Source organism: Heterobasidion irregulare, assembly GCF_000320585.1.
Source record: "Heterobasidion irregulare TC 32-1 unplaced genomic scaffold scaffold_04, whole genome shotgun sequence".
In the NCBI taxonomy this organism is placed as follows: Eukaryota; Fungi; Basidiomycota; class Agaricomycetes; order Russulales; family Bondarzewiaceae; genus Heterobasidion; species Heterobasidion irregulare.
Window position 1 is genome coordinate 2,148,055 of NW_009258200.1, and position 12,288 is coordinate 2,160,342.

General features: G+C 46.8%; 3 protein-coding genes across 3 annotated transcripts; all 3 read right to left on the reverse strand.

Annotated features, from left to right (window-relative positions):
* Nucleotides 1-229: 229 nt before the first annotated feature.
* On the reverse strand, nucleotides 230-517 carry HETIRDRAFT_316666 (uncharacterized protein; the record flags this gene model as incomplete). The annotated part of the gene is made up of 2 exons (XM_009547177.1): nucleotides 230-365; nucleotides 429-517. The coding sequence occupies 2 exons, from the start codon at nucleotides 515-517 to the stop codon at nucleotides 230-232; spliced, it is 225 nt and encodes a 74-aa protein (XP_009545472.1).
* A 2,564-nt stretch (nucleotides 518-3,081) lies between these two features.
* Nucleotides 3,082-3,285, reverse strand: HETIRDRAFT_55155 (uncharacterized protein; the record flags this gene model as incomplete). Its single annotated transcript, XM_009546372.1, has 1 exon — nucleotides 3,082-3,285. A coding segment is annotated over one exon (204 nt), but the record flags the coding sequence as incomplete, so codon positions are not given.
* Nucleotides 3,286-8,079: 4,794 nt separating this feature from the next.
* HETIRDRAFT_107306 (uncharacterized protein) lies at nucleotides 8,080-8,551 on the reverse strand (the record flags this gene model as incomplete). The annotated part of the gene is made up of 2 exons (XM_009547178.1): nucleotides 8,080-8,350; nucleotides 8,454-8,551. The coding sequence occupies 2 exons, from the start codon at nucleotides 8,549-8,551 to the stop codon at nucleotides 8,080-8,082; spliced, it is 369 nt and encodes a 122-aa protein (XP_009545473.1).
* Nucleotides 8,552-12,288: the final 3,737 nt, after the last annotated feature.

The following is a 12,288-nucleotide window of genomic DNA, read 5'->3' on the forward strand; positions in this document are numbered from 1 at the left end:
GTTGTTGAATGTGCGCTCTTTTATCATTGTCGGGCACATGCAGATGCTCATCAACGGAAAGTCATTTCCAATTAGTCAGGCAGTTCTAAGAAATAGGTGATAAAATGAGGAAGCGATGATCCCTAAGTACACACCGATCCAGTCTCCGAGCACAGATTCATCGTGCATGCGCCCTAATATACAGCTCACAGAATCCACCCTCTATAGTCCGGACCCAGACCACTTCCTGTCACTGCCCATCGCGTTTGAAATACTGGCTGTTAACCACGGTCGCCTGTACCACGTCGAAGATGGTCTCTCCAATTCCAAGATACCGTTCTGCAACGGATCGTATGGTGGGGTCTGCGATAGACTCAGTCTGTGGCCTGAAGGAATGACGAATAGCACGTAGATCAGACGAGCAACAGAGAGCAAGCACAGGAACATACGTGAAGCCACTAGACCGTCTGATGCCTGCGACTACTGTAGAGAGCAGAACGGCGTCAACGCCATAATGGAGTAGTCTTCCGAGGACCATATCGAAGTGATGAATTATGCGTATGGTTGTGGAATACCAGTGAATGGTTGCAGAGACACGGGAGGGACCATAAAGTCCCCGGGGTCATACTAATAGAGGCGGCGGCTGTTTCCAAGTGTCCACCTTCTGCCACGCACCATGTTTCACCTCTTTTTTTTTTTGGGGGTCAAATATTTATATTCCGCGCAGCGCAAGCCAGTGGCGGTGTGTAAGTAAGGGGCATAAGGCCGATAGGTTTAGTAATCTAGGCCGTGAATGGCTCAGTTAAGGCCCGGGTGAATCCCCGCAGTGAGAGGATTAATGCATGTCTGCCAGCGAGCAGGTTCTGGCGGGTAGCGAGATGAGTGTACAGTCTCAAGCGTTTAACAGCATAGCCATTAAGTCCTCCGCATTGAGCGGAGCGTCTGGGAATGTGAAAGTGGATAAATTGTCCTTAAGGAATTTGACTATTAGCGGGACAGGGTCGACCGCTGCTCGAAACTGTGCCTCTGTGAGGGAGGGGGGTTGTTGGTAGTGTGTGCACCTAAAGATGATGTGCAGACGTGTTTGTAGTGTGTTACACCATGTGCAGTTGGTCTCTTCATGTGGGAAGAACCGCGCTCTATATTCGCCAGTGGGTGCATGATTCAGGACCAGATGGCAGGCCCATGCAGCAAGGGTGTTAGAATCCTGCACTTTCCCTAGCATTTGGCTTTTAGTTGATGTGACCTTTCGAAGGCTGTGGTGTAGTGGGAAGCTGGCACCAAGGTATGCTCATGTTTGTGAAGTAAGCTCCATCCTTTCATCATGTTCCTATAGGAGACATGGCAGAGATGGGCAAAGGATGAGAAATTTGGGGCCTCCAGGTTGAAGGCCCTTTTGGCTAACTGATTGACACATTCTTGCAGTGTGATATTGACGTGCCCTGGGCACCAGGCTAAAGTGATCTGGTGATTGGGAGAGCGCAAGAGCCATGCCCTCAGGCGCTGGCACACGAGTATAGAGCACATCTGCGATAGATCCAGTGATGTGTTGAGGAGTGAGTGGAGGGCTGCTTCATTGTCAACATACAGGATTAGGTGGTCACTGTCCGTGACCTGTGTAGCATGGTGGATGGCCATGGCCGAGGCAGTGGCTTTGGCGTTATATGAGATGGCTTTGCCGCATGCCACTATTTGCTCTATGGTGGGGGTGCAGTTCAGTGGGAATACAATGCAAGCCACACCAGATTTGGTGCCGCTGTGATGGGAGTACGAGCCATCTGAGAAGCACACCATGGTTTGCAGTGTTACGATGGCAGCGTTAATCTGTGCATAAAGGTTCTCTAGCCATGCTGGGAACTCCAATGAGGCTTTGGATGGATGGTCCAGTTTCCATGCAATATGCGTGTGGAATAGATCGATAACTTGAAGGCCCAGCTGGGCTTCTGGATGGAGTGGCATGAACTCTTCTGCATCAGGGGCAAGGGTGTCTCGGACCTCGCATAGAGGCAGATGCGCAGTCGCTTTGGATCGTCAAAGTGGAAATGGTACATGTGTTGCAAGGACATGTGTTTGGTCAGGTTGCAGTGCTATTGCTAGTGGGTGGTGCATGGGAAGGTGTGAGTATCACAGAGTGGCTCATGCTACAAGCTTCCAAATGTGCAGATTGAGGAGGGGGATTCCAGTGAGGACTTCTATGCCTCCTATTGGTAATGTTTGGAAGGCGGCAAGGATCCACCTCACCCCTTTGTTTTGGGCCTTGGACAGCTAGGATAGCAGTCCTTTGATGCCTTTGTGTCACCACCACAGGCAACACCCATATGTAAGGATAGGAACTACGCACGATTTGTAGATCATGCACCTCTGCATAGGTGATAGGCCTTGGATGGAATTACTGAGGCAGAGTGTGCATCTTACAGTGCTGATGGCACGTGTAGCATAGAAATAAATATGTTCCTTGAAGAAGAGACACCTGTCAAGAAAGAAGCCAAGGTATTGCCATGTTGTGGATGGGTCAATGTCTTGTTTGTGCAAATGGATGGGGGGAAGTATGGGGTTTGCTTCTCTAGTAAAGTGCATTAGCTCAGTCTTGTCATGTTCTATGATGAGCCTTATATGTGCAAGTGTGGTCTCAACCGTGTGGTAGTGCTCTGCTAGTGCGGCACAATTGTCATCTAGGCTGGCAGATGATGTCACAAGGAGTCTATCATCTACATAGAAAAGAAGGGTGTTCTAGTCTCTTCGCTGACCAGGGGGCTCAAGGGCATGTTGGATGGGGGTTAAATATAGTCCTGAGACGATGGGGGACAGTGCCAAACCCTGTCCAAGTCCAACATTGACCATGAATGGTTTGGAACAAGTGTCATTCCATGATAATGTAGTGCGCATGTTAGCAATAAAGGATGTGAAAAAATTTATGTATCGTTTGGAGAAGCCCTGTTGACGGAGGGTTCCGAGGAGGATCTCATGGTTTAGAAAGGGAAAGAATTGTGCAATGTTGAAGGCGATGCATGAAGTGAAGAGCTTGCTGTGCCATCCGGAGCACACATGATGTGTTAGTGCCACCCCCGCATCCTCAGTGCAGTGAAAACAAGTGCCCCCATACTAGCTGGGGTGCAGGATGCCAAATTTTTTCCCTTTGCACTGGAGATGGTTTATAATCACCTTTTCCATGAGTTTTCCAAGGCATGACAGTAGCACAATCGGGCGATATGCTTTTAGTTTGGAATAGTTGTCTTTTTTTGGTTTTGGAATGATGACTATGATGGAGTTTTTAAACTGTGTCAGCCAATGGCCAAGTTTGAGGCAGTCATTGTATAGGTGCACCAGCACTAGGCCAGTGTCGTCTGTTGTAATAAGTAAGGCAACTAAGAGCCACGTCACCCTGTTTGGTCCATGTTATGAACCACCTACTGTATCTTTCTTGTTTCTCCCATGATCCATATAAGGACACATAGGACTTTTCTCCCAACTATACCTCACATTCCTGATCCATTGCTACTTGGTCTGTGCTTTTGCCTGTATATATTTATAGTAGCTGCAGTGCAGTAGGAAAGCCTTAGGCTATCCACCTCTGTCCAATCTAGGAACTGCTGTTAACCAGTCTTCTCTAATTCTTAAGCATTGGTCTGATCGGTGATACGCTAGAGGTAGCTCTAAGTGCCGAGCACAACACTAAAACAACCTCTAATGCAGGGGTGCTGGAGCTAGTATCTGATACACAAGGAATTGTAAGTAATGACTTTAGAAATTGAAGGCGTACTGAGAAGCAATCAGGGAGTGTGAGATTTTAGCGCCCGAACGGTTTCGGGACTGCACCGAACACCGACCGAACATTCAGTCGGTTGTATCGGCGATGCGGTTGGTAACAAGAAGGTAGTGTCGCGACCAACAACTACGTGCTTCAAGAGCCACACGGGACTCTGACAATATACGAGGGAGGACGGGGGGTACAAGCGAAGAGACGAGTACGAACACGAATGAGGCCAAATGACGAGGATGACAAGTTTTCGGAAGTCGACGAAGACGATTTCGATGGTTGAGACGAGTGCAAATGAGCTCTGAACTGTGGGGTGCGAAAGCTGGTTTATTCCAGAGTTGTATGTAGGTTTTTATAGTAAACAGCGCCCCTAAGTAAAATATCGAACCTGAAATGAGAGTAGATGTCGAATGGGCGCCAAGCCTTAGCGATCAGAGAAGATAAGGAGGTAGGTGAGATGTCCATATGGGTTCCGAAGATGATAAGGTAAAAGGTAATCAGTGATGTCGAAATCCCGAACGTTCGGGATCCGTCGCCCGAGTGTAGGTAGCAGGAACAGGCGTTGGAGAACCAATGAAAAATAAAGAAGAGGTATCGTACAACCAGGGTGGCCAAGCAATGGTGCAAGATCACGTTTGACCGACCATGCGGAAGTCGGGACGATAAGCGATAAGGACCGACCGACTCACGGAGGACATCGGCCGATACGGAATACTGGCTCCGATCTCGTACACACCTATTGTAACCCTCCTGTGCGGTCATGGTAAGTACGTGAAGTGTGGGCGAACTGACCCAAGTGCTGCCGAATCGTCCTTCGGTGGCTTGTCGTTGGTCGGGTAGGGACCGACCATGTTCGGTAAAAGTCGGCGTCTTCGGTACTTGTCTAGCGCTGTTCGGTATCTCCCCAAAGCTTCCTGAATACCTCCCTCGGACCCTAGCGCGGGTGCATGCTCATCATCGGCTTTACTCCTTCACATCCATCACCCTATTCTTGGGAGTATTGACTTGTGGACTATGAACTTCTTTTTCTGAACAGCCATTCATAACAGTCTGGGGAAGGATGTGCTGAGCACCCTTTGATGGTGTCATGGCACTTTTGCAGAGAAATAGGACAGCAGTCTCGCACAGGTTTGGCAGGTATGGTATCCAAGAATGAAAGGTTGACCTATCTGTTAACAGCCAAGTAGAATTGTTCTTGTAGCCCTTTAACGAGGGAGCTCATGGAAGTGAGAGGCTGCCCATTATGGACAAGGGCCCAGTACATGGGAAGTGGGCGTGGTCTGGTCCATGCCATAAGGTCCCAGACTCTGCCTTTAGCTGCAGTCTCATATGTGACTTGGTCATAATAATACTGCTGATGTGCTTGCAGTGGCTCTGCGTGCAAAAATGCAACACAAAACACACCACTAAACATAGGGTAGGCGGGGAGCTGACTTTACTACAAATATCAAGAGACCCTTGTAAGTTGCGAGATAGGGTGTGAGATGCATACTGCAAGATATCGAGGTATCTAGCAAGGTGATGCGAGGTCACACAAGAATACTCTTGTGTGAAACAAAGTGGTGGACCGTGGGCCAAGGCATGAGTGACCGAGGCAACTTCAAGGGCAGTGACAAAGGCCCTGATGATAGTGGCAATGAAGGTGACAAGTGCTAAATCGAGTGAGTGCAATGTCAGTGCGATGTAATATGAGCGAGATCTTTGTGCGAAGTTGAGCTCTAAACAGAGGGGTGTTCAAAAACTGGTGTATTGCAGTGTTGTAGGCAGGTATTTATAGTAAGTTGAAGTGAGTATAGTAAACACGAACTCGTAAGGTAAAGTAAATCGATATCACGCCAAGACCATAATATAAAAAGATAAAGAGAAACCATGTGCAGAGGTGCTCGCAGACCACAAGGTTCTGTCACACCGTAGTTGAGAGACAAAGCGATATTTAGTAAAGAGGTGTAGTGGTGAGACAAGGTAGACTCTAGGAAGGTGGAGGGGCAATGGATCACGGGACCTGTACTACCCAATAAGCGCACGTGATAAAGCTCTCTGTGATATTGTATCGCGGAGCTGCTCGCAGTATGGTCTATGCAGTCGATGCTTGCAAGGTGTATGGCGAGAGCTTGGCGAGGTCTTTGCAGGTGCAGCAGGCTTGAGGTTGTCGTGCAATACGTGTGGGGGCTAAGTGAGATGATGCAAGGCGATGACTGAGGGATGCAAGATAAGACCATGTCGGCCCAATACTATAATGCTGAAGTCATAGTGGGCATCGGAGGGAATCGCTCTGGGCTACGAGGCTATCTGGCAGTGTCTGGGGTATTCTCTGAGGTCAGCATGCTAGTGCTTGTAGAACTGCAAAAAACAGGGTCCCGGTGCTTAGAGAGGTGGCATGCTCATCACTGCTGTGTGTCTTTGATGACATGTTTGAATTCTTGGTGGTCTTCAAGAGTCTGCGTGATGAGGAAATAGTTGCGGGCCTGTGTATATGCGTCAGTCCACCATTTTTTGGACCAAGAAGAGGGTTTCAGAAGGGTGGCGTGTTGCTTATACACCTCTTGTATTAGTGTGTCCATGTCTGAGCATAGCATTTCAATATCCTGAGATGAAGAGAGAGGATGGTTGCGGAAACAAGGGAGGCCAAGAGCACATGTGGCGAAGAAAGCCTTTTCCACGTCTGAGCCCTTTGAAATGCAGGGTGTCAGAGGCAGGGCAATTAAAGAGGTCTCAATAGTGAGAGCCAGAATTGCATGATCAGACAGCATACGTCCATCAGCATCAACTTGGAACATAGTGTCTAGGGACTCAGCATATATTTGGGAGACCTAATGCAGGTCGATCACAGTTTGGTTGCACTCAACTGTTTGCACATGTGGTATATGTATGGCCTTACCATCCATATTGAGGAGGATTATGCCAAGGCTATTGGTTAGTTCTAAGAGGTTGGGGACTCTAGCATCGTTGTTTAGGCATTTTGGGTCCCAGATGCTGTTGTGCAGGTTGAAGTCCCCCATAATGGCGTTGAATCAAGGCAATGAGGTGGAATTTTCCATGAGAGAGAAGAGGGTGCTCGAGTCACTATTGTTGTATATGTTGATGAAATATCTTGGGATTCCGTTGTCTAAAAAAGATATTATTAACATGTCCTGGTGGTTAATGATGTGTGTGCACAGGTGGGGCTATAGTGTCGCCAGTCATCTGTGGACATATGTTGAGACTCTTGTGGGTCCCCCTCTCTCAAGGAGGATCCAGTCTGGGTGAACTTGCATGCTATTTAGCCCTTCCCCTGTGGCAGATATAGTAGAAGGTATGTTGTGTAGGAAACCCCAGTAAGGCTCTTGGAGGAATAGAATATCAAACTCCTCTCTTTTACTTTCAAGTAGGGAGTGTGTTTGGTGTGAAGACCGATTCACATTGTGGCATAAAAGTCATATAATCATATATAACTAGCGTGAGCATGAGGGACCCACAACAGGTCCCTGTGTAGAAAGGGGGCGAGTGCAAGATGAAACTGTCTGCCAGCCATTTGAGTCAGTGTTGGTGGAGTGGAGGGGGATCGCAAAGCGTACATTGCGGGTGGGAGTGTTACTTTGGGCCCTCTGAGGGGCTGCAGGCCACAGACAAGTCACAGGCCAGCCCGTTGAGGCCCATGCACTATCTGTGGGTTTGGGGCGGTGGGCTTTGTGCCATCTCTCATTGTAGCGATGGGTCTAGAAGGTGCACCCATGGTTGGATGTGTTATGAGCCTCCCTGCAGTTAATGTACTTGGAGGGGTATGGGCATAGGGTGTTTGCCAGGGTGGGCTCAGCACTGTGGCAGCACTTTGCTAGCCCCCAGTGGTAGTAGGTGTTATGGGGGCCTTCACACCTATCACAGTGGTCCTCTGATTTGCAGTAGGGGGCCGAGTGGCCCCATTGCATGCATGTCGTGCAGTAGTGCATGGTTGCCCTATCCTCGGTCAATTGGGCCTTGGTATAAATGTCAAAGAAGAAGACATGGCACTTAATGGCTACATGCTGCATTATCCTCACTCCATTGTTGTAGAAGTCTATGAAGAGAGTGCCAATGTTGGAGCCCTCATGTGTAAGGAAGCATGGTGAGCACGCAAGTTCAATATTACCCCAAAAGGGGTTGTCTGCTAGGCACTTAGCAAGGTCATCTAGCGAGATGGCAGAGCTATTGTGCTTGCGTAGCGGGAGCTTGCGGAAGACAATGGAGGAGGTAATATGAGGCCAAGTGAGAACAATCTTGTCACTAGCAGTAGCTGGGAATGCCCCAGTAAGGAAGGCTTGTGCGAGTTCTAATGCTTTGTCTGAGGGGTGCTCAAGGAATCACAGGGTGATGTTGTTGTGAAGGGTCTAGTGCATAGACTCCAGCCCCTTGGAGAGGGCTTCGAGCTGTACATTCAGCCAGATTGTCGACTCTCTGATATTAACAGAAGCCGGGTCTGGCCAATGTTCACTAAAGGAGGCCATGGTGGTACGGTTCCTTCCTTTCAGGAGGGAGGTGTGGGGTTTCTTGGCTGCTCTTGGTGAAGAGATGCGCCATTGCATATCGAGGAGTTCTGGGAGAAGGAGCTTGGGGAATGCCATGGACAGGCAGGAAAGGGTTTTGGCCACGTCACCGTCTCTGTTAGAGGCATGGATGGAAGGGGAGCATGTTGATGAGCATGCCACCTCTCTACGTGCTGGGACCCCATTTTTCGCAGTTCTACAAGCACTAGCATGCTGACCTCAGGGAATACCCCAGATACCACCAGGTAGCCCCACAGCCCAGAGAATTCCCTCCAATGCCCACTACGACCTCAGCATTACAGTATTGGGCCGACATGGTCTTGTCTTGCACCCCTCAGTCATCGCCTTGCATCATCTCACTTAGCCCCCACGCGTATTGCACAACAACCTCAAGCCTACTGCACCCACAAAGACCTCACCAAGCTCTCGCCATATGCCTCACAAGCATTGACCGCACGGACTGCACTGCAAATAGCTCTGTGACACGATATTGCAAAAAGCTTTATTGCATGTGCTTATTGGGTAATACAGGTCCTATGACCCATTGCCTCTCCACCTTCCTAGAGTTTACCTCATCTCACTGCTACACCTCTTTACTAAATATTGCTTTGTCTCTCGACTGTGGCATGACAGAACCTCATGGTTTGCAAGCACCTCTGCGCATGGTTTCTCTTTATCTTTCTATGTCATGGTCTTGGTGCAATATTGATTTACTTTACCTTACGAGTTCGTGTTTACTATACTCACTTCAACTTACTATAAATACCTGCCTACAACACTGCAATACACTAGTTTCAAACACCCCTCTGTTTAGAGCTCAACTTTGCACAAAGATCTTGCCTATATTGCATCGCACTGACATTGCACTTGCTCAATTTAGCACTTGTCACCTTCATTGCTGCTATCATCAGGGCCTTTGTCACTGCCCTTAAAGTTGCCTTGGTTACTCACGCCTTGGCCCACGGTCCACCACTTTGTTTCACATGAGAGTATTCTTGTGTGACCTCGCATCACCTTGCTAGATACCTCGATATCTTGCAGTATATATCTCACACCCTGTCTTGCAACTTACAAGGGTCTCTTGATATTTATAGTGAAGTCAGCTCCCCACCTACCCTGTGTTTAATGGTGTGTTTTGTATTGTGTTTTTGCATGCAGAGCCATTGCAAGCGCATTAGCATGGCTGGATGTTTGCCTCGGCTTACAGAAGACAGATGTGCAGCAGCTTGCACATAAGTGCGTGCAGGAGAGATTGTCAATGAGTCGTCCACAATCATGGCAGAGGAAGAGCAGGCCAGAGCAGCTTGGATTGGCTGGGGGTGCATAAGCGGTGGTGCCATGTGCATATGTTGTGGCTGAGGTACGGCGGGCGTTACCTCTGCCATGTTTTGGGTTTGGCTTGATAGGCCTTTGTTAAGATATCATACAGCCCAGTTGGCTGCACTGACGAGGGGGAGTGTATTGAGTTGTTCTGTTTCGATGGGCGCGTGGGCAAAGACATCATTCCAGTCGACTATTTCAAGCCAGTTGGAGATTGTGTGGAGCGCAGAGATAGCCATGGAAGCCTGCTGGTCAACAGCATCAGTTTTGGCAAGGAACAAGGGGATGGAGATCATAACATCTCTATTCTCTTGATCCTTACTCATTAATGAGGGGGTTTGGCTGCGTGATTCCACAAAGCCAGCTGGGATAGGGGTTTAGGGCATCTCCATCGTGGGAGGAGACAACCGTGAGTGCAGGGGTGGGGAGAAAGAGGGCTGTGCATAAACAGCCTCAGTCTCCTCTTCGCCTTGAGATGACTTGTATGTCAAGCTGCTCACTACGATTTGTGCCTGCTGAAATGTGGGCTTGTCAGGTTCTATGTTCATGAAGGGCACCCTTAGAAGAAGAAAAAAGGGAAGAATGGCGAAGGAAATAATTCTAGGACTGGAGAAGGGAGTATTGAATAGGCTGTGTCTGAAATAGGAAAATAGTGGTCAGGGTGACCATGTTTCACCTCAGTTTGTACTTTCATCTATTATCCCACATGCATTGCCTATAGCCTTATCTCATCTTGTAGGCTGCAATTTCATGCTCATGTTTTGTGAGAGCATATTTACTATCATAGTACCAAGCTAAGTCATGTGAAGTCCTTGGGGTCATACTAGAGACCGTCTTTCTTTGGGATCAAAGATGTCAGAGCCCCACTTCCCAGGTCTTCCTCAACCCACCTGCTACCCAATAACTACATATAATGACTGTCTCCTGTGTAAAGGTTAGCCCCAGAGACTACCCAATAATGTACCATGTCCCAAGTTCATACTATTATTCACTATTTGGCATACAATTACTCAGAGTCCTATCTCAACACACTGCAATCCTACATCTGGAAACCCCCCCCCCCCTATATTAGATCCAAATTATACCCAATTATTGATAATGCTTATCTAAGATAATTAGAATGTATTATAAATAATCATCCATAATCATCTTTACAATCAAATCTGCAATAAGCACCATGTTGATTATGATTCTAGAGTTTACTCAAAATTTACAACTCAAGTACAATAATATAGACTCCATAATTTGGGTGAGTGCCAGAATATTTTTTTACCCTACATAGAGTGTATTCTTTATTTTTATTTAGTATATCATATCCTTATTTAGTATATAAGTTGAGATCATAAAAGCCCTGCTTTTTTTGAATATTTTTGGATCAAAAATAGATCAAAAATAAGTGAGTAATAAGATCAGAAATATTGGGATTGCCTGAAATTATGTCAATATATTTGAATTACCAAGATATCAGTTCAAATCTTATGGCTTAGTAACTTAGAGCATCTATTTGGAGTGTGTATAGTTATAAGGTTATTGTTATGATCATGACTTATTGGGCCTTCACAGCGGTCTATTCCCATAGGATCATCACAACTACTAGGTGGCCTCATATTCCAAGGCATACATGAAGGTACAAATATTACCTTTGGTCATCTACTCCTAATGGATCACCCATCGTTGGTCAAGTATCCCAGGCCTATTACAGCAGGCAACTTTCCCTGCCTTACAAACTACTCACACATGGGCATGGAACCCCTTGACCTCTTGGTCAGAAAGAGGCAATCAGAGAAGCAAGAATAGTCATTTTAAAGAGAACAATAACTTAGAGGAATACCTATAGATACATATATGGTATTCTCACACCCTTCTCAAAGTAGTATAAAAGGCCCATAGAATAGGCTAATGTTCTTTAGTCTATTCTCTTCATTCTAGTACTATCTTCCTACAGTACTCTTCGCCCCTCCTGTATCTTCGCATACATAACTTCACTTTTATTGCCTATGCTGCAATACATGTCTGGCTCCTGTGCTACACATACAGTCAAGACCATTGTTCCACTCTTCCTCCACAAGTGACCTAGGGAATAACCTCCTACTCTTAGGGTTACCAAACAAGCAGTTCATAACAGGGCGTAAGCAAAAAAAAATGCTGATACTATTTTAGTAAAATTTCATAAAATTATCAATAATTAGAGCTTAATACAAGAAGGGCATTTTCTAGATAAGAGTAATCCTGCATGTTGGGTATTATTCATACCAAAAAGAAAGAAGGCGGGACTAGAATTGGAAAGCATACTATTCAGGAATTGTTAATATATCAAAGGTATAGTGGACCTGCTTGGAAGATATGTGAGGAATGTATCATAGGAAAGACAAAAGCATCAGGGAAAACCTCCCTTCCTAATTTAAATGCAATTAGACTCTAGCATATCTAATAGTGTCTAATTCCCTAATCAGGCTACACACATTGCAGATACTGGATCATATTTCCTAATTAGTAAATACTACACTTGCCCTTGCTAACCTCAGAACCTAATCACATCTACTTCCATACTGCAGCCATTGATAAGCATGTTTGAGAGGGTAGTGCTTGGTGGTGCACTGGGTGGCTATGCAGCATTGGTGAGAAGGGGCACAATAGAGTGATTGAATCTAGAGAGGCAAGGCTTGGAGGAGTGCATGCATGTGCATGTGGTGTAGAGGTAGCACGAGCAGTGAGATCATTGCAGTCATAGAC